The sequence below is a fragment of the Diceros bicornis genome, chromosome 4, assembly GCF_020826845.1.
Source record: "Diceros bicornis minor isolate mBicDic1 chromosome 4, mDicBic1.mat.cur, whole genome shotgun sequence".
In the NCBI taxonomy this organism is placed as follows: domain Eukaryota; kingdom Metazoa; phylum Chordata; class Mammalia; order Perissodactyla; family Rhinocerotidae; genus Diceros; species Diceros bicornis.
This window is the reverse complement of record NC_080743.1, coordinates 8,162,921-8,184,952: the sequence shown is the minus strand read 5'-3', so window position 1 is coordinate 8,184,952 and position 22,032 is coordinate 8,162,921. Positions and strand designations below refer to the sequence as shown.

Here is a 22,032-nt window from a genome sequence, read left to right as displayed (position 1 = left end):
ATTATGCCACCATCCATCCTGCTAGTCAAATCCAATCTTTGGGAATGCTCCTTGATTCCTATCTTTTCCTCTCACCACAAATTCTTTTCATCAGCAAGCCTCTACCTCCAGATAGATCCCAAATCTGACCACTTGCCATCTCCATAGCTACAATCCTAGACAAAGCCACCGTCATTCCTCATCTTCACTGCTACAATCATCTCCTAACTGGTGTCCTTCTTTCAGTTTTGTCCACCTAAAATCCCTTTTCTGCAGAGCAGCCAGACTGATCTTCGTAAAGCTTCAATCAAATCACACTTCTCCCTTGTTGGAAGCCTCAAATGGCTTTCCACTACAATCAGAATATAATCCTAATTTACATACATGGCTTACAAGACAGTTCATAATTTTGCCCCACCCGCCTCTCCAATCTCGTCTCCTACTTCTTCACTCCACGCTCACTCTGCTCCAGCTACACTGGACTCTCTGCTCCTCAGACACACCACGCTTTCCCCCATCACAAGTGTTTTTACACCTGCTGTTCTTTGTTGTTGCTCTTCCTCTAAAACTTCACACCTTTCTCATCACTCAAATCTAAATGCAAATGCCACCTTTTCACCAAGGTCTTCCCTGACCAACCTAGCCAAAAACCAAAACACCCACAAAACCCACGACCAACCAATTAAACAAAAATAAATTCAAAAAACCAAAACACTTTCTATACATCGTCCTCTTTTCTTTATAGCAATTACCTATCTTATTGGCTTGTTTATGTGTTTATTGTCTGTCTCCCTCCACTAGACTTGAAAGTCATTGAAGAATAGAGAATCTGTCTCTATTGTTCCCTGTCATATCCTCTAGCACCTAGAATAGTGTCTGACACGTGTTAGATACACGCTCAATTAAAGTTATTTTTAAGCTGATTTGTTCCTGATATGATGTGAGAACTTACTGGTAAGCATGGAGAGGCACAAACCTGCAAGCTATACTTAGGGAATTAAGCGGGGAGTTGTTGGAGGGAGGGTAGGGTCAGACTGTGAAGGGTCTTGAATGATGTTTAGTGGTTTGGATGTCATTGTACAAGGAATGAGAAACCAAAGGTTTTTAATTTTATATTCTCTTAAATAGATCCTTTAGGTATGAGATCTTCCTTCTGTAAAACTAAAGAATATATGCATAAAGTGTATATCCATTCAGTTGGATGTAATAATTAAAGAGATGCCCTTTAAGATCCTATTTAGTATAAGAAATGGTTTTCCTTTTGCTTTCGGAAATTGCATGAAACATTTAATCAAAGTAGAGTTTTGCTTTTAGAAATATGTTTAATTTAGAGATATTTCACTATAACCAGAAGAGTCAATAGCCTTAATAACATTTTAATGTAATTAAAAGACACAAAGTAATTCATTTATCTACATTGCTGCTGAACAATTCTTAATAGAGAATGGGTTATCCTTACTTTTTAACCAATTCATTTGGCATAATATTTTCTATCCCATCTTTTCATAACAAACATAAATCTAAATAGTTAATGCTTGATGAGTCATATCAGTTTAATCTGATTAATTTTATTTCTAATCTTACTTATAAAATTATAGGGCATTTACTTTATAACCAGCAAAGATTGTTATTATGTTAAACGGTAACAGAAGTTCTTTTAATGTACTGAGTAAAGTTTAAATATAGAGAGAAAATGAGTAGAAATACAATGTAGTTAGGTAAAAGTTTGGGATCTCTTTGACTGTAAATAATGTAAAAGTAAACATAATGGAATAAGAAGTTTGGCAAGGAAGAAATCATATTTTTTAAAAGCCATAAAAGCAAAAACTAAAATATCATATTACTGAAAGGAAATATAAAATATGCATCCAAGGAAATTAATGTCATGAAGTAATATCTTATGTGAATTTTTATTTTTAATATTGCACAGGCACTGACTTTAAATGTCACAGAAACTGTGGAAAGCGATAGCAACTTAGAAATACTCCCCTTGCGTCTGTTCTACAGAAAATCAAGCTTTTTCAGGACATATTTTGCACATTGAAAGACCTGAATTAACCTCGACTTGAGGAGAGAGGGGAGTGGAGACAGGAAGGAAGCAGAAAATCTACAGTTAGATACATTTCATCTGTTTAGTGTGCCTTACAGAGCCAACTATCAATAATAGTTTATTGTTTACTCATCACGAGTCCTTTTCTCTTTTTTGTGAGGAAGATCAGCCCTGAGCTAACATCTGCCAATCCTCCTCCCTTTTTTTTTTTTTTTTTTGCTGAGGAAGACTGGTCCTGGGCTAACATCCACACCCATCTTCTTTCACTTTATATGGGACACCGCCACAGCATGGCTTGACAAGCGGTGCGTTGGTGCGCGCCCGGGATCCAGACCGGTGAACCCTGGGCCACGGCAGCGGAGCACGAGCGCTTAACCACTTGTGCCACTGGGCTGGCCCCACGAGTCCTTTTTAAAAATCAAAATCGAAACATGGTTAGCAGGGAAATCTTTTAAAATGCTGGAATAAAACGTATCTCCTGAAGTTCTTTTTTTCCTGCACTTACGAAAATACTGTAGAAGGGCCCTAGTGAAAATCAATTCATCAGTACCTCTCGAGTGTCCACATTGCTGAGACTGAGTCATTACAAAACTTGCAATTGGGAAGGAAGAGCAAACTGCTCAGCAATTGCTTACTTGACATTTGGGACTATGGAGTTTGAGCTTCAAATAACATATTCGAGATGACAAAAAAAGTCTCACAATATGAAGCTTCTTAGATTTCTGAGTCAAACTATAATTAGATCAAAATTCCTGTGAAAACTTTGCCTTTAAAAAACTCTAGCAAATTTTCTAAGCTACCATTCTGAATGAAGAATCTATGACTAATTTCAAAGTGAAAGTGACGGAAAAATTAAGAGACAATTTGGAATTTTTCAGACAGAAAAGGGAAGGTTCCAGAAAGATGCTTGGAGATATAAAGGTGCATTGTATACTGAACGTAGCACAGAGACCCTGTGGGATGGTGAGTGATGGATGGGAGGTAATGACACTGGAAATGTTGCTTCCAAACCATGAAGGGTCTTGACATGTTTGTCTTCTGCCACGCTGTGAGCAGTCATTGTGAGCTTTTAAACTGACATGTGTCATGGTGTATTTTAGCAAGAAAGCTCTGACAACAAGAAGGAGATGGATTCTAATGCAGGAGGATAAGAGGAAGGAGGAGTTACTGGAGGCTAAGGCAAGTTAATATTAAGGACCTCGTGAAGGGCAATGAGAGAAGAGAAGAGTGCTTAGATGTGACATAAGTTGACGGCCTGTGGATTTGCGGGTATTAGGAGAGGAAAAGAGGATTGAGATTTCTAATGTCTGTGATTAGGTGCATGGTACTGTCATTAGGCGGTATGTAGGACAAGGCCTGGGACTTCTGTTTGGTTTGGTTTGGTTTTGCTGTGAAGTGGTAGGAGGAAGAGAGAGATGAAGATGATTTCAGTTTTGATATGTGGTGAATATTTCATCTGAGCTCTGGCTATTGGAACACGGATTTGGAATCCAGGTAAATGTTTGTAGTTCACCACCACGTAGGTGATATCTGGGGCCACAGGAGTAGATCTGTTAACCAGATCCTATGTGTCTTTGTGTATTTTTCTGGCCCAAGACTCTGAGATCCAGTATGATGTTCAGAACATATCTTTAGTAAAGATACTACATTTATTTATAAAGGGGAGAGCAATCATCCACATTAAATTGTTTGAATTTGCAAATCTGCAATGAATGCATTTATACAAGTACATGACGTCACAAATGATGGATATGTTCCTCCTGGTGCTTGTTGAGAGTTTTTGTTTATTTTTTAGTATCTGAGTTCTATTTACCTAAAGAAACTACTAATTTAAAAAAAAAACAGACTTAGAGAAAGACAAACACCCTATGATTTCACTCATATGTAGAAGATGAACACATGGATAAGGAGACGAGATGAGTGGTTACCAGAGGGGAAGGGGGTGGGGGTGGGGTGAAAGGGGTAAAGGGGCACATATGTTTGGTGATGGATAAAAACTAGATTATTGGTGTTGAGTACAATGCAGTCTATACAAAAACTGATATATAATGTATACCTGAAATTACACAATGTTATAAGCCAATATAACCTCAATAAAATAATTTTTAAAAAGTCTTTAAGAACTGATAACTAGATATTTAGTTAAAGTTTTTATATACTTTATTGAGGATGAGAGACAATCATTTATATGAGTTCTCATTACAGTACTGCTTGAAAAATAAAGACATATTAGCATCACACACTATTTTTAAGATAAAACAATATTAAATAATATATATATGACATATATATATAAAACTAATATTACTAAAAAAAACCCTTTATTGTCTTTCTAATAAAGAAATTTTTATGAGACAAAACAAAAAAGCATATAACTCATGCCAATCTTTTCTGGCACACACACAAGTTTTCTAAGTGCAGGAGTATACTACTTTTGTTTAAATACTTTCCTGGTTCTAACGATCGTAAGACTCATTTGCATCAACTATTACCCAAAATATAGTTCACATTTTAAAGGAGCTCATGACCACCCAGTACTCTTTAAAAATAATGACAATGAAGTTCAGAGAAGATAAATAATTCATAAACAAGCTGCAAGAGTCTCAATACAAACCAAGCTTTTCTCACTGCAAAGTAGACATTATGGCTCCTCCCAAGTGAAAGAGAACTAAGCACAGGCTAATTGTTCTGTGAGAGACTAAGCCTGGAGCTCTTACGAAACCGAAGCCACAGCACTTTCAGTTTCACTATGATATCAGGAAGTTTTCATCTCTTGGTAAATTTAATCATCAGGGGTTACAGTGGCTATTGATCGAGTATTCTGAAAAGAGCGATTTAAAACCATAGGCTCTTGTGCCCTCTCCCTAGCTCCTCACTGGATTTGACACAAACTTATTTAACCATAATATTCTCAATCTTAATTTTATGTTGCAAGTATAAGGCTAAAAAGAAATACAATTAGTTCACAAGATGGAGAGTTCACAGTCTTTCCTCTTTTGAATCTTTGAAAAGCGTATGCTTGGTATTTTAGAAAGGACTCTAATAATTACATTGTTATAATGCATTATCGTTTATAGAATGCTTTTAAACATAGAATGTCATAATTATCACTTATTTCATTTGACTTTAAAATATAAGACCATATGAGAAGAAGTAAAGACAACAACTGTTCTAAGTGCAATTCTCTAAAACCAGAGGACACGGATATGGTTACTCTCGGTTAGCCAGCTTGTCATAGTGTCACTTTCGATAAAGATAACCCAGAATGGGATGGTACCATGGGTTTAGCAAAACATCATGCCTTGTAAAATGATATACATTGGTGAAAGCGTAAGGTAGTATGATTATAAAAACACATTGTATCCAATAACGTGTTAGTCACAAAACCAGAGTTAACAGAAACATCAAAAGGCTCTTCTGTACGCTGTGCCTGACAACGGAATTTTTTGTTACAATAGCACTAAGAAATCTATTGATGTATTTCATCGAAGTAACTGGTACAGTAATGCCAAATGAGATAAATTCATTAATAGGATACTGAAATGAGAATAGAAAATGACTTAGTCACATCTGTCCAGTTCAGAATACATATTATTTTATGAATTTTTCTTTATTATGCTGACAATGATAACTGCTAGTTAAATAGATAACAAAGGAAGAGAGGTTTTAAAAAAGAAAACATGACAAGTACATTATATTTTTGTAAGTCTGCCTACAGAGTAATCTTATTTAAAAAGAACAAATGAACTTATATGAAAACTAAAACCATGTTATTTGCGAACAAATAGAAATTTGAGTGATATTTATGGATACAGAGTATTTATTGCCATTCGAGTAGGAAAAAATAAATCCACATTACATATAGTATTCATATTTGTAGAACCTGTCACCAAAATGCCCATTTTTATAAATAGTTAAGCATTTTAGTACATAAATGCAAACTCTCTCCTTGTCCCCTATATTTACAAGTATTTCATAAATGAAGCTGATAATTTTCTCCATGTTGATAGTTTTTTAAATTTTTAAAGAATTTATGTTTGAAAATAGCTTTTTAAAATAAGTTTTTATGTTATAGAAACAATCATAAAAGTACAAAAAGTTTCAAAGGATCCTACGAATAACTTTTCTGAACTACTTGAGAGTAAATTGCAAACCTGGAGCTCAATCTGTCCCAAACACTGCAGTGTGTATTTCCTACAAACAAGAACGTTCGCCACCAAACCAAACTATGACCATTCAAATTAGGAAATTAGCACTGATGCATTGCTACCATCTAATCCTCAAATGCCATGCAAGTTTTGCCAGTTGTCTCAATAATCTGTTTTATAGCGAAAGAACCAACTCAGAATCACTGCTTTTAGTTATACAGTCTCCTTAGTCTTCATCAATCTGAAATATTCCCTCAGTATTTTCTTGACTTTCATATCTAATGTCTCTCATTAATAGTGCTTTAATGTAATCCTGATTTTAATTTATAATTCAAGGGGATCTTTTTCTTAGAGTATGTCCAGATAAGATACAATGTCTCGGTGCCTCTGTGAATATATGTGTGTTGTGTGTGGGTCCTTAGGCATTCACAGAGGGGGAATATCGCACAGCTCCTGAAGCTTTGTTTTCAGGGGAGAAATTGCTTAATAAAGGAATAAAATCATGTAACATAGATCTACCATTTACTAGTTTTCAAGCATACACAGTTTAGTCGTTTCAGAGTATCATTCACGCTGGTACTTGGGAAAATTTTCCTTTAAATTATTCCTTAATGATTTTTCCTACAGAGAGTTTAAAAAATTTCATAGATGATAGTGAAATATCACCCTATTAACCCAAAAGAAAATTTGCTCAATAAAATATTCTCTTTTGAGTGAATATACTAGAAACAGCTTTTGATTAAAATTATCCATTTTAATTTGGATCCTTTAAAATTGAGAGAGCTCTCTTTTTGGTGCTCTTTTGTAGTCTACTAGGCATTTAGATTTGGCTTATTTTACATAAAAAGCCAAATAATCTACTTCTAGGTGAAAATAAAAATGTGAAAACTCACAATGGACTGTGAATATATTGGAAATAGTTACAATTGGAATTTTAGAATTAATACTCTTCTAGATTCTATTGCTTTTATCGGCTTCTCAGAGGGGTCTTTGATCCAAAAGAGACTGTCACTACTTGAGACTTATCATCTCTCCACTCTGAATCCCTCTTCCAACATCTCTGAGACTTCCTTACCCACCAAGTTCACCCATTTTTCCTTTTCGGACTTGTTCACCAGGATTTACTCTGTTTATTGATATTGCCTCAGCAATTCTACTGGAACACGTTTGAATATTCCTCTCTTGGTCAGTGTATTATGACTGCAGATGGAGGAACCACACTTCATGCCTTGTGTACTCAGAAGGCAGGGCAAATATAAACTTTAATGTTAGTTTAATTTGTGTTTCCTTTTCTTCGTATTACTTCATATTTTCATAATTATTACAGACACATTTATATAAAATCATATTTTAGCTCAAGTTAAAACAAAGCCATAATAAATTATTAATGGACAGATCATATTTTAACTTTAAGGTATTAGAAAAAATTTTCTCGCAATGGAGAATTGGAGCAATTTTATTTAAAGATAAATCTCACCATTATTATTAACCGTTTATATGCTATTACATTACTTTCATGGAAATGGTTACTAAATTTCATTTAAAAAAATAGTTCTTATCCCTTCATTTTTATCTTGACATATTTTATGTTTTTTGACTAAATGTATCATGTTTTAATGACAAAAGCAAAGAGATGTTACACTACTTTTGGATTTTCTTTAGTTATTATAAATATTAATTTCCTTACTTTGAAATTATTTTTCCTCCCTTGTCATGCTTTAGCTATTATCTGTAACTTGAAACCACCTGAGGGCATGTCTGCTTGTGCATGATTACGTGTGTGCGCGCATGCGTGTATGTGTAGGTTTAAGATTCAGGGCTCAGCTATCAGCCATTGAGAACCCCAAATCATTTATCTTTGTCTGCCTCTGTGATGCTCACCAAAGCCTCATGTGATTATAATATTTGGTATCCCATATAATATTCTATGGGGAAAAACAATCAAGTGACACCAAACATCCAGGTCACATGACAGATGTTTCTCACTGTGAATCAAGATATGAGCACTCCGTTTATTTACTGAGTGCTCACTACGTGCCAGGCTCTGTTTCGGGCACTGGAGACTCAGCAGTGACAAAACAGAAAAAAATCTCTCTCCTTAATGGAACTTTCGCTCTCCTGAGGAGATCATCTCCAAGTAAACAGAGTCAAGATAATTCAGAGAACCACAGTGCTATGAAGAAAATCAAACGGAACAGTGAAATGGCATAAAGGCTAAGAGGGGACAATCCTATATGACGTGAGAGAGGCTCTCAGGGAGAGCCTCTGAGGTGGTGACATCTGACGAAAGATATGAATCATAAGGAAGACCCAGCAGTGCAAAGATCTGTGGTAAGAGAATTCTGGACAGAGAAATAGCTGGTGCAAAAGTTCCACAATGAGAACAAACTCATTTCTGACTACCCCTTAAAAAATATAATTAAGAGGACAATTCTGCTATGAGGAAAAAATGTATCATGAAATCTAAAGGTTTTTCTTTTGGTTATGTAGTTTTTTCAGACGTTCAGCATCCTCAATTATTACATATAATCGACTGTTTCAATGATTTTTAAGCAAATGTGTATTAGAGGAATTTAATTTTCTCACCCATTGATACAGCTAGAGGAATGATCATAAAGGAACAGCGTAGGTAAACTCATAATACTAACTTCTATTTAATAGCTGAAAAAAAACTGTCCTAAAATTTGCACAAATCAAAATGTCTAATGTATGTTATATTATAATTCTTACACATTTTTACATTTTGAAAAGATTGCCAGGTATATCTACTTTTTTGTGTGTGTGTGTGAGGAGATCAGCCCTGCACTAACATCTGCCAATCCTCCTTTTTTTTTTTTTTTTTTGCTGAGGAAGACTGGCCCTGGGCTAACATCCGTTTCCATCTTCCTCCATTTTATATGGGACACCGCCACAGCATGGCTTGCCAAGCAGTGTGTCCGGTGTGCGTCCGGGTGAACCCCGGGCCGCCACAGCGGAGCGCGAGCACTTAACTGCTTGTGCCACCGGGCCGGCCCCCACGCATATCTACTTTTAAGACAGAAAATGAAAAATAGAAAATCACTGAGGATCCACTAAAGACTTGACATCTTGTTTGTATCCCTGTGGAAATTATGAGCTTTCTTTTCTTGGAGTAATTTTTATAAAACTAAAATAGTTTTCCCTAAAACTACATTGCTTCCTTTATTTTCATTGGAAGTGGAAAATAAAGGACAGTAGAAAGATCTCACATATCTCTCAGCTCAGGTCTAGATTGGTAATCACAATGTACTATGCAGAACACACGGTGAAAACAGTTTATTTTTATTCAAGACAGAACTTCTTTCTGCAATTCTCATTTTATAGACACCAAAACAAAGATACGGTTCTCCATATTTTATGCACGTCCTTGGTTCTTTAGATTTTTGTCTGTAAGCTAAAAAAGGAACACACTAGATTGAAAGTAATTTTGAAAATGTTCTTTAAATGTAAAACTGTAACAGCTATTCAAGTTACACATATATAACAGTCTACCAAGGACATCCAGTGTCATTTGTACACATCTTTACGTTTTTTATGCCAAACATAGTTAAATGTACATTATTCTACTTATTTTAACTCTGTTAGATACTGGGCCACAGTCTCAAAGCCAACACAATACCCATGCACCAATGATGAGCATTGTTACTCATGACTCTGAATTGTTCACACAGCTATCTCATATAAGTCCTCAATATCTATCTATGGTCAGGCTTTAATTTATATTTAATATTTATATTTTAAAAACATTTATTTAAAAACCTGACAACCTATGTCAGATTTATTTTACATTTCACATCAAAACCACTATTTGAGAGCAGAGGGGAAAGGATTCTCCTCCACATACTCACTATCTTCTCTTAGACCTAAACATATGTATTTAGGTGAAGGAGACAGCTGCTTTTTCACCAGGGTTTAGTTCCTACTTAGCTATGTTTCCACTCTACTCTAAATGTAGACATTTAAAGCTTTGGGGATGGAAATGGTGGCACTAGCTGCATTTGCAGATTACTGTCACATAAGCAACCCTCTCAACCATATTCCATCTCAGTTTATGCCCCTAACCAGGAAGAGGTGCCTTCCATCAGACCTATGCATAATGTTTTGGCTTAAAAAAATGCTACTCAAAAGTGTAGGGTGTCCAAATATGGAGACATTTCCTCCTTTTGATGTTCTCTCCTTACTTTCCACTTACAGAGGAATGAATAGATGTTTTATCTCTATGTATATATTTAAATGGAATTCATATCCTTATTGAAAGTTTTATATTGCATTGACAGAATTTTCATACATAACATCATACATGAAATGTACTCGAGGGTATTTTATTAATATATTGGTTAAAAAGATCAATAAAATTCAGTCTAGTTTGCTGAGAAAAAGGATTTAAAAAGTAAAAAATAAAACTAAGTTTTGGCTCAGCAGAGGAAAAGTCTCTAAGTTCTGCCGATATGTTTGAAAAATTAATCACTGCACTCAATATTTTTCTGCAATACTGCAGGAGGGTAATAATAGCAACACAGTACTTTCAATATTTTAATTGTAACATATACAAGTCATATTGATTTATTTGTGGTAAAAAAAACTCCCCATTTTAAATAATTTTTGACTTTTGGAAATGTATTTTCCTGTACAACACAAAATTCTATTTTGAATAAGGCAAGGCTGGGTGAAAGAAAGCATTTTATTAAACTAAACATTGAATAAAATTTGGGTGATTAGTTTTTACATAAAAATGTCTTGTCTTTTTATATAAACCAAATTTTAAATAGATTAGTAAAAAAGACTAGTATAAATATAAATTTTCTGCCAAACCACTTTAGGATCTCTAGAAAAATTTTAATCACTTCTATGAAATATTTTTGCATATTTTTGATTTGAAAACTGAAAACTATCACAATCCATAAATTAACCTGAAGAATTAAGCATCTAAGTTGAACCTTTGGGAACTGTTGATTGTTTTTGAGCTATAAAAATGTTAATTTCATAAGTTTCGATGCAGTCATTCCTGGTGTGTGTTCAGCTGCGAGAAGGACCTTAAATGGACTCTTCCAACTTTACTTGTAATTATGCGATTTTACAAGGCAGGATACATGCTTACTTAATATGAATCTCTTATAGTATACTGTACTTTCAGCCTCTAGGGAAAAAACTGTGGAAAAATTAACTCAATCAAAATGGCAACGCGTAGCCAGAATAAATAGTTGTTTTTTCCTCCTAGTGAAAAATCACAATTCGAAATTTAGAAAATAAACAATCACTTACTTTGGTAGAGTTTTCAAGTGATTTTCTCTTAACTCCAAGATCCGCAATTTCACAAGTCTGTAGAAATGAATAAAAAAATTGCTTCTTATTCTCTATACAACCATATTCCTACGGAAAAGCCAATTATCACTATATTATCCAAACAACTATGTCGAAACATTACATACCATGGTTACAGATTTTAAAGAATTATACAAATTGATTATAAGCAGGATTGCATCAACAGTGAACAATGACAGTATCACTTTCCTAACAATAAAGATCTTTCAAAGATATCATTGAGTCCCAATCATCTAAATTTCACATTTTATAAAAATATATTCACTGTTGTTTAATTGAATGCATTCAACAGATTACCAAATATCTACTAAGTGCTGTGTTCACAGGAACATGGCAATATTTTCCCTCAAGGGACCGTAAATGAACTTGTAAAGAAACAGTATAGCACAGCGGTTAAAGGCTTGAGCTTTGTGGTTGGGCGGATCTGGGTGAAATCCAGACTCTTTCATATTCTGTCTCTGTGACACTGGGCAAATTAATTAATCCTTCCTAACTTAAGTTTCCTCATCTGTAATAAGTACGTGACAACAGTACCGGATTTATAGGATTTTGCATATTAAATGATTCACAAATGTAAAGCATAGTGCCTGGCACATCATATGTTTTAACATGTGTTAGCTATTATTATTATTATTAACTGCACAATAGGAAAAGTGCTACAATATTCCAAGTCGCATTGACTCGAAGATGAACATCTTAACATTTCTGAAGTAGATATGCCTTTGAAATCTACAGCATCATCTGTCCTGTGAAGTCCTGGGGTTGGGGAAGTCCTGTGAAGGGGATGAGAGGGGTTCCTGGTTTCCGTTGTTTGTGTCACGTTTGGGATTAGGAATGCATTTCACACTCAGCTACTTGTTAAGGTTTGCAGTCTTGGACACACTCTCCTTGTTGATGTCTACACTGAACTTTAAAATGTGCTCAGTTGAGGCTACTTTAGAACAAATATTAATTGGATTCTTCGAATGCTTATGTTTGGGAATATTACCCTATTTGAACTATTTCACCTACAATTTCCCATGCTTACTGTGCTTTCAGGTATTCATCTAGTTCTCTTCCCCTTCCCTTTTTGTTTTGAATCCCACCAAATTTCCAACTTAATTTTAGTCTTATAACTCTTAATTTATATTAGAAATAAAGTGATTCAGTTCTTCAGAGCACGGGTATATCGCTAGTAAAAGAGGTTCCTCAAACATTTCTATGTCTCAAGTCTTCTCAACATTCGTACTAATATGGTGATATTTTGTGACTTATTTTGGCTTTCAGGGACATTAAATCTCAGGTTTTGGAAAGGATCTTAAGCATCCTTTGTTAAATTATTCAGCTAAAGGTTAAAAAACATTTTAGATTACAATAATAAAATAGAGCATATTTTGACAATTTACACAAAATTGAATTCTAATTCCACGTGGTTTGAGTTTTGGTATTATGTTTTCTGTTTACGCAAATCTTTTTCTTCATATTAGGACTACTAAAAGAGAACTGACAAAAATTCAAGACAAAAACGTGTGTCTTAGGGTCATAATTAAACATTTCTGATTTGATCAATCAAAAGCATATTTATAGTATTGTGGTCAATACCAGAAGGACATGCTAGTTAATATGAATGAATGATGGAGTGCCAATTCATTTAGAAGTTAGGAAAATGCTCTTTTGAGTATCTGTAAATTTTAAAAACTGTTCAAGTATACTGTGTTCATAGGTATTGTGACATCATGGTCTGCAAAAGTAAGAGAATTTGGGAAACATTTTGATGTGCTCTCTGTATGCAAATGGAGGTTACTACATGTTAATGGACTTCTTTATTCCACTGATTTCTTCTTAATGTCATGAACCAGCTTCTGCCAACAGACAGATATAAAGTTATATTTAGTCTACTATTTGAAACAACTTGAAAAATGATCACTTGGAAAAATGCAGTTGATAATAAACTTAAAATGTCTTAACTTTTAAAATATATCTTTTATATTTACAATAGCCAAGACATGGAAACAACCTAAGCGTCCATTGATGGATGAATGGATAAAGAAAATGTAGTATATATATCTATATCTATAGATATAGATATCTATACACAATGGAATACTATTCAGCCCTAAAAAAGAAGGAAATCCTGCCACTCGTGACAATATAGATGTACCTTGAGAACATCATGCTAAGTGAAATAAGTAGGAGAGAGAAAGACAAATACTGTATAATCTCATTTATATGTGGAATTGAAAAAAAAAAAACTCGGGGCCTGCCCGGTGGCATAACAGTTAAGTTCGTGCATTCTGCTTGATGGCCTGGGGTCGCCAGGTTGGATCCTGGGAACGGACCTACTCACTGCTCATCAAGGCACGCTGAGGCGGCATCCCACATAGAAGAACTAGAAGAACCTATAACTAGGATATACAACTATGTACTGGGGCTTTGGGGAGAAAAAAGAAAAAAAGAGGAAGATTGGCAACAGATGTTAGCTCAGGGCCAATCTTTCTCAAAAAAAGAAAAAAAGAATGCTAGCAGGAAATCTACCATCACTCCATGTGCACACTACTCCATTAAAAAAAAAAAACTCATAGAAAAAAAGACCAGATTTGTGGTTACCAGAGATAGGGAGTGGGGGGTGGGGGAATTGGAGGAAGGGGGTCAAAAGGTATAAACTTCCAGTTATAAGATAAATAAGTACTGGGGATTTAATGTACAACATGATGATTATGTCAACACTGCTGTATGATATATTTGAAACTTGCTAAGAGATTAGATGCTAAAAGTTCTCCTCATAAGGAAAAAAACATTATTTTGTAACTATATGAGATGATGAATGTTAACTAAATTTATTGTGGTAATAATTTCACAATATACATGTCATTATGCTGTACATTTTAAACTTATACAGCGCTTATGTCAATTATATTTTAATAAGAAAGAAAAAAGTAGATGTTCATTGCAGAACACCTGGAGAATATTAAAATATATAAAGATGACAATAAAAATTATCCATATTTCACTTCCAAGGAAATAGTCTTTTATTTCGTGCGTATTCATATTCATGTTGGAAGCACAGTTTATATATTTTGTTATCGTACGCTCCTAAACACAACTTATAATAGAAATTTTAAAAAATATTTCCCTAGGCAAGATTATAAATTGCTACATGGTATTGTCATATGGATGTACCATAACATATTTAACTAATCTCCTAGATGGATGTCTGCTTCCACTTTTTTCACATTGTAAATAATGATAATATCCTTGTCCATAAATCCCAGTGTGATATCTGATGATGATATGATACATTTCTAGAAATGAATTACAAAGGCAACAGTGGTAAATATTTTCGGGTGTTTTAAAGCACACTGCACTGCACGAAGTTCATGGCATCTGCAACTCGATCAGCAGCACGTGTGGCTATATTTCTTCATACTCTATAAACAGTTTTTGCAATATGCCAGAACACAAAGCCCTTTATTGTCATTTTAACTTGTATTACTTTTATTATTTGTGAGGATAAACATTTTTCGTGTGTTTATTGGCAATTTGTATGTTTTATTAATTGCTTGTACATGTCATTTTCCCATTTTTTCTAATGAGATCTTTGTCTTCATACTCATTTGTAAGAATTCTTTATGTTAAGGACCTAAATAATCTGTTTGCCATATATGGTGGAAATATTTTCCCAGATTATTGTTTTACCTTAATTTTAAAATATTTTCCAATATTATTTTAAAAGTGTTCATGTAGTAAAATCTATCTATCCATTTATGATAATTTTCTTTGTTTCTATGCTATACAGGTATTTCCCAACCCAAGAGCCATAAATATCCATGTGCATTTTTTTCCAGATCATTTCTGGTTTTATTTTTTTTCTATTTAGCTCCTTAATTCATCTGGAATTTTTTTGATTGTTAATGACATGTAAAGACCTAATTTTACTATATTTTTGGCAAAATGTTTCATTAATTGATGTGTCTCATTTCTTAAATAAGAGTGAGGCCTATCTTTAATCACAATGGCCACTTTTGAAGCCTCACCTACTGGCACTGGGAAAGTACTTACCTAAAATGAAATAAAATTGCATCTTTTAAATTTCTTATCCTTACCTTCCAAAATTGGCTGGAAGAAATTCAAGAAAGGCGTCATTCAGGTAGAGCTGGGTCAGATTTAGAAGCTGTGTGAAGCCATCAGGGAGTCTAGAAAGAAGTTAAAGGTTTAGTCACTGCATCAATGTTGCCATAGAAACAGAACAAAAATATATGTCTCCGAGGAGAAAAAATAGAAGTGTAATACATTTTTTAACTCTCCTTTGGTATCACAGTAATGGAAGAATTTATTGAGCACGTTGTTACAGCTTGAAAATTTTGCCTGTTATTAAAACAAATGGCATTCACCTCCCTCCACGCTGCTTTCCTATGCTGAGATTTATGTCACTGCACTGGCAGAGTCGGCGACACCGTCTCTTCCCGTTGCCCTAACCTTATGCACACCAGCGACACGATTTTTATGGAAATTTCAAGTTGTAGGCCATGTTTCATAATTTTATTTATTTATTTATTTATTTATTTATTTATTTATTTATTTATTTATTTATTTTGTGTGAGGAAGATCAGCCCTGAGCTAACATCCATGCTAATCCTCCTCTTTTTGCTGAGGAAGACCGGCTCTGAGCTAACATCTATTGCCAATCCTCCTCCTTTTTTTTCCCTAAAGCCCCAGGAGATAGTTGTATGTCATAGTTGCACATCCTTCTAGTTGCTGTACGTGGGACGCGTCCTCAGCATGGCTGGAGAAGCGTTGCGTCAGTGCGCGCCCGGGATCCGAACCCGGGCCACCAGTAGCAGAGCGTGTGCACTTAACCGCTAAGCCCCAGCGCCGGCTGCGTAATTTTAAATTTAATGTTCTTTCTCCATAGAATATTCACATGTATAGTCAGGCAAGGAGATCTACTTACTCTTTCACTTAATCATTAAAATTTGTCTACAATTTGCTACAATGACGACTAAAGCTGTCCAATAAGAAAAGGAAATGAGTATTTTGTCCTTTTAACTGATAACCTCTTTAATGCAGGCTCAACATGTAGGTACATTATAATTCAAATTGGTCCAATTCATGCTCACTAAAAATGAGCAAGAAAATTGAAACAATAATTAAGGAGAATCCTAAAAGTTTTAAAAGGCATTAAAAGAGCTGAGAAAAAGTCCTTTGGGGAAATTTTATCAGTTAGATAAAATAATTATTTGAAATACTTAAATTGTTTTCGCCAAAAAGATTTAACTCAAGAATTTTCCAGGAGACCTTTCCTTAGAAGGATATTGAATATTTTCCTATAATTAAATTTTTACTTAAACATGTTTAATGCCTTTAGTTATGGTCTAGACAAGACTATGATTTTTTATAAAATACTTCTAAAAAGTGTTCAGATTTGCCTTCCCCTCATATTAAAACCTATCTCCCTCCTTACATTTCCTGACAAAAATATTTAAACGGCTGCCTATACTGACTGCTTTTTACTACTCCTCAAGCCATTGTTTTCTGGCATCTACCCCACCTCTATTACTGAAACTGCACTCTCCAAGCCTCCAACAACCTCTTAGGTCGAAATTCTATTAACTTCCCTTCGTTTTGCATCTCATGCTGCCTAGCAACAGTTGCCATCATTGCTTGTTCTCTCCTTTTTCGGCTCCTAGTACACCACTTTTCCTACTGCTTCTCCTACTCCTGGGGTATTACATCTGAGTTTCATTCCACGGTTTCTCTTCCTCTGCCCAACCTTTTATTATGAAATGTTTTATATATATAAAAGAATATATGTATACCCACAATACAATTTAATAAATAGAGCCAGTACCTTTAAACCCCTCTAGGTGCCCCTCTCTGACTACATCTTCCTATTTGCACCACAAATTCCTGAATGATGTTTACTATTCTGCCTTTTAAAGAGTGTTACTATGCCTATTTAAATATCTTTAAAAAAGTCACATGGTTTTACACGTTTTTGAACATTATATAAATCAAATCATACTATGAACATTTTCCTCAGGCTTTAAAAAATTAGCATTAGATTTGTGAAATTCATCCATTTTGATGTAGATGACTGATCACCCTAGCATAGTATTCCATTGTGTGAATATACCACAATTTATTGATTATTCTCCTTCTAATAAACATTATATTTATTTCCAGTTTTTGGTTTCCTGTTACAAACATTGTTTCTGTGAATATTTTTGGATATATATCTTGGTGTACAAGAGATTACTTAAGTTATATCCCTGGTTACAAGAGATTAATGTCCCTCAGAACAGCCCTCAACCCATGACTAGGAGGAATATAAATATCTCAGTTTCCTCACCTATTGTGCTTGATAACTCTGTGATATGTGTTTTTCACAGTTTCTCAGAGTTCCCCAGAGAGATTAAGGTCCAATGGTGCATATTAATAAATAACTTGATAACACACCCTCAACAAGTATTTCCCTAGACCATCTCCTAAATATACTGCTTGAATTCTTTTCTAAACATCTGCTTCTGGGGAATCCAAACTAAACACAATTAATATTTTTATATCAATGTGTAAGAATCCTTTACACACTCTTAGGATACTAATCTTATATTGATTATTTTTGCTACAAATATCTTGTTCCAGTTTGTTTTCTGGAGTTGGATTGTTTGTATATGGCTTCATAGAGGATGTCTCCATAAACTTGCTCTTAAAAAGAGGTAGAATCCATGAAAGTAGAAAAGAAGGAGAAAGGAGGCAGAGGAAGAGGGAGGGTTTTTATAATGTAGAGGTAAGAATTCACCTGAGATGGATGACAAACAGAAGATGAGTCTAGAGGGAATACTTTATGTACAAGAGTATTAGGAATTAAGATTTGAGAATATCAGTAGGGGACAGGATTTAAAGGGTATTGAATGCATGACTCAAAGGTTGGAACTTTCCTATAAGATTAAAAAAGTCCATGGGATATCACTGTTCTCTACGTTTTCCTTTGTTTTAATACATTAGGTAATGCATTAGGTAATTCAATACATTAGAGCTCACGTCCTGATAGTATGATAGTTTTTATGATAATGGCACAGATGTTCAATAGACTGCAATCCAAATTTAGCTACTGTCTTACTTTAATGTCCTTTTGGTTCCTATACTCATTCAAAAGAAAGAATCATTTATGACTTTTAAAAAAGGTTAATATGTGTAAAATAAGAAGAATATTAAAACCTTTGATCTATTAATTTACTTTAACATTGTAACTTTTAATAAGTAAAAAGGCTTTAAAAATACTAATTTTCTAGTTATATGGGCAGTTAGAACTATCTAGCCTCTCCTAGTCTCCTAGTCCACATAAGTAGGCACTAAATGGTATTACGTTATACTACTTCTTTGATCAAAAATATATTTCTTTATTGCTGCTTCTCTGGCAAAGTTTATGCTGCAGGAAAATCTAGCTTCTTACATAAAACACTTCTTTGAGGATTTAAGAATTGATCACATTGTGGCAGACTCCAATTTCAAAATTGGACTACCAAAAATAAGTCATATGAAAAACCAGAATACAAAGTAAGATAGTTTTTTCAGCCTAGTTGTAAACAAAGACGTGTTGACATTTTATATTGAAGCTTTCTTTTTTTAAAATGTGGAGTTAAAGATTATATTTATACAGTATGTCTCATTTAATATCATGTGTAATTTTTATTTCAATTCACTTCAATAAGAATTCATTGAATGCTTACTCTGCACTTAGATTCAAAATTAATGTCTTCCTCACTTTCCTCATAGGATTGTATTCATAGATTTAGCAAAATATTTATATCAACTATGCTTTGTACAAATGTTGGGCATTTTCTATTCCTGGGATAAATCACAAACTCTTTGAGACACGGAATTTTTTAATCTTTTCAATGATCTAATATTGTACTTTGAAAACATATTATTTGAAAAATATATAAAGTCAGTAGGTCTGCTAAAGAAGATAATCAACTTTATTTATTATTAATTTTATGGTACAATTTTGTAGCTTCTATTAGAGACAAAGGCCCCACTTGTCAATATCACTATTGCCAAAGGAATGTACAAGGAGCTTCAAGGAAGAAGACAGCAAGCTACATAAACTTGATGAAGATGGCAATCATGAGTTGTCTTTATTTGCCTCAAGCTATTCAATGAAATCCAACATTTTACACTAAGCAAGGGAGCTCTCAATAACGAAATGATTTTACTGCCCTAAAGTAACTGGTGGTTTTCACATTTGACTGATATGTTAAAAAATTTAAAAAATAGATGTTTAGTATATATTGGTAAATAATTCTTTCTCTACTAAGGAAATACTTTCATTTTATTAATGGCTTAAATTAAAAGTGGCATACTCAAACAACAACAAAGAAAGGATGATAGATCCAGACACCCATAAGGTTAGTTGAGCATGTGGGCATTGATGTCAGAAGACCTGGGTTTGAATCACAGTTCTTTCAATTACTGTCTCTGTGACTTTTACACCTGACCTTTGTAAGACTCAGTTTCCTTATTTGTAAAATGATACTAATATTCACTTCCAAAGTTGCTCCAATGATTAAATGATTACCTGAACCATTATAAGAACTCAGTAAATGGGAGCAATTATATTACTTTTCCTTGGTACTGTTTTCATTCTGATCTTTCAATACTAACTTGGATACTAATTTAAATACTTTTATTAATGCTAATTTTATTGTCGGAATAGGCAAATTAAGATTGGTTGCAGACATCCTTGTTTCAACATTTTTCTTTTCCAACTGCATTTACTTACTAGTTAAATGAAAACATATTACAGGCATTTGACCTATAATAGAACACTTATAACAAATTAAATTACAGATTTTATAAGTTGTTATTAAGAAGCCACTGTAAAATCTTCTGCTCTAACTGGAAAGATATTTTACATCTAAACATTTTAATTTATACAGCTAAAATTATAATATTAATATAAGAATATTACAGAATATTTGGAAAATACAGAAAAAAGAACAATATCGCTCATAATTCCACCTCCTTAACACAACCATTATTATCATTTCATATATTTCTTTCTAATCTAATTTCCAATTAACTGGTTTAACATCACTGCAAACTTGTATCATGATTTCTCCGTACTTTGTAATTATCTTTCAATTTTGCTGTATAATCAGAGCAACTACACAATCTATCATTCAAACTAGGACTTTTTTTTCCTTTAATTTTTATTTATTTATTTATTTATTTTTCCCCCCAAAGCCCCAGTAGATACTTGTATGTCATAGTTGCACATCCTTCTAGTTGCTGTATGTGGGACGCGGCCTCAGCATGGCAGGAGAAGTGGTACGTCCGTGCGCGCCCGGGATCCAAACCCGGGCTGCCAGCAGCGGAGTGAGCGCACTTAACTGCTATGCCACGGGGCCGGCCCAAACTAGGACATTTTTGAGAGTTAAAAGGGAGCTATTATTAATCAAGCCATGTCAAGAGCTGTAAACTGGGATGACTTGAGCAGAGATATATGGTTACCATATATATAATCTTTGTATCTTATAGCAGATGTGCCATAATTTATTAGTAATTTCCTTATTTTTGAGTATTAAGAATATTTCAAATTTTCTACAACGTATCTTTTAATTTAAATCCTAATCAAAATGTTTCTTCAGAATTGGTGAAAATATAGTAAAAGAAATCCAGGAATTCAAATAATATTTTCATGTGTTTCCATCTGTAAAAAGGTATGCAGGCAAGATTTACCTATTTCATAGGGTTGCTGTGAAAATGAAAATGAAATAATGTATCTAAAAGCCTGAGATATAATAGGTTCTCAATAAACGTTGGCCCATGCGTTTCTCATTGAGTAGTTGTTTTCAGTTTTACTGTGATAATTTTCACCAACAACTTGGTTAAGGCATTCAGACTATACTATAATGTTCACACCTAAAACTAAAACTAAGATGATAACACTCAAAACTATACCTTTTATATTCCAGGGTTTTCATAACTTACTATGTTGTAGATTTCTTGGGTCAAAGAAAATGAACAGAAAAGCAATATGTAGGAAAAAAATCAGTGAAACCCAAATCTGGCTTTTTGAAAAAGAGCAATAAAATTGATAAGTCTCTAATGAGACTGATCAAGCGAAATGAGAAAGAAGACACAAATTACTGATACCACGGATGAAAAAGATAGCAGCACTAGAGAACCTGTAGATATTAAATGACTAATAAAAGAATACTATGAAAAATGAGATGCCAATAAATTTGAAAACTTATATGAAATGTACAAATTCCTGAAAAACATGACCTACCAAAGATCACTCAAGAAAATGTAAGTAGTTTGAATAGCCTTTAGCTATTATGTAAATTATATTTGTAATTAAAAACCTTCCTATAAAGAAAACTGCAGGCCCAGATGGCAGGCCTAGAATTTGTACTGCCGAATTCTACCAATATTTAGGGGAGAAATTATTCCAATTCTATGCAATTTCTCATAGAAAATAGAAGAGAACATTTCCCAACTATTTTTTGAGGCCAATTTTATCCTGTTACC

At 33.9% G+C, this 22,032-nt stretch overlaps 1 protein-coding gene across 3 annotated transcripts in view; it reads right to left on the bottom strand.

Annotated features, from left to right (window-relative positions):
* LRRC7 (leucine rich repeat containing 7) overlaps window positions 1-22,032 on the bottom strand; it is a 395,243-nt gene that overhangs the window by 225,112 nt on the left and 148,099 nt on the right. For all 3 annotated transcript variants that reach the window (XM_058537060.1, XM_058537063.1, XM_058537067.1), the window contains exons 5-6: window positions 15,600-15,689; window positions 11,458-11,514 (exon numbers count right to left, since the gene is read on the bottom strand). In XM_058537060.1, the coding sequence (XP_058393043.1) occupies window positions 11,458-11,514; window positions 15,600-15,689 (147 nt within the window). The remainder of the gene's footprint in view (window positions 1-11,457; window positions 11,515-15,599; window positions 15,690-22,032) is intronic.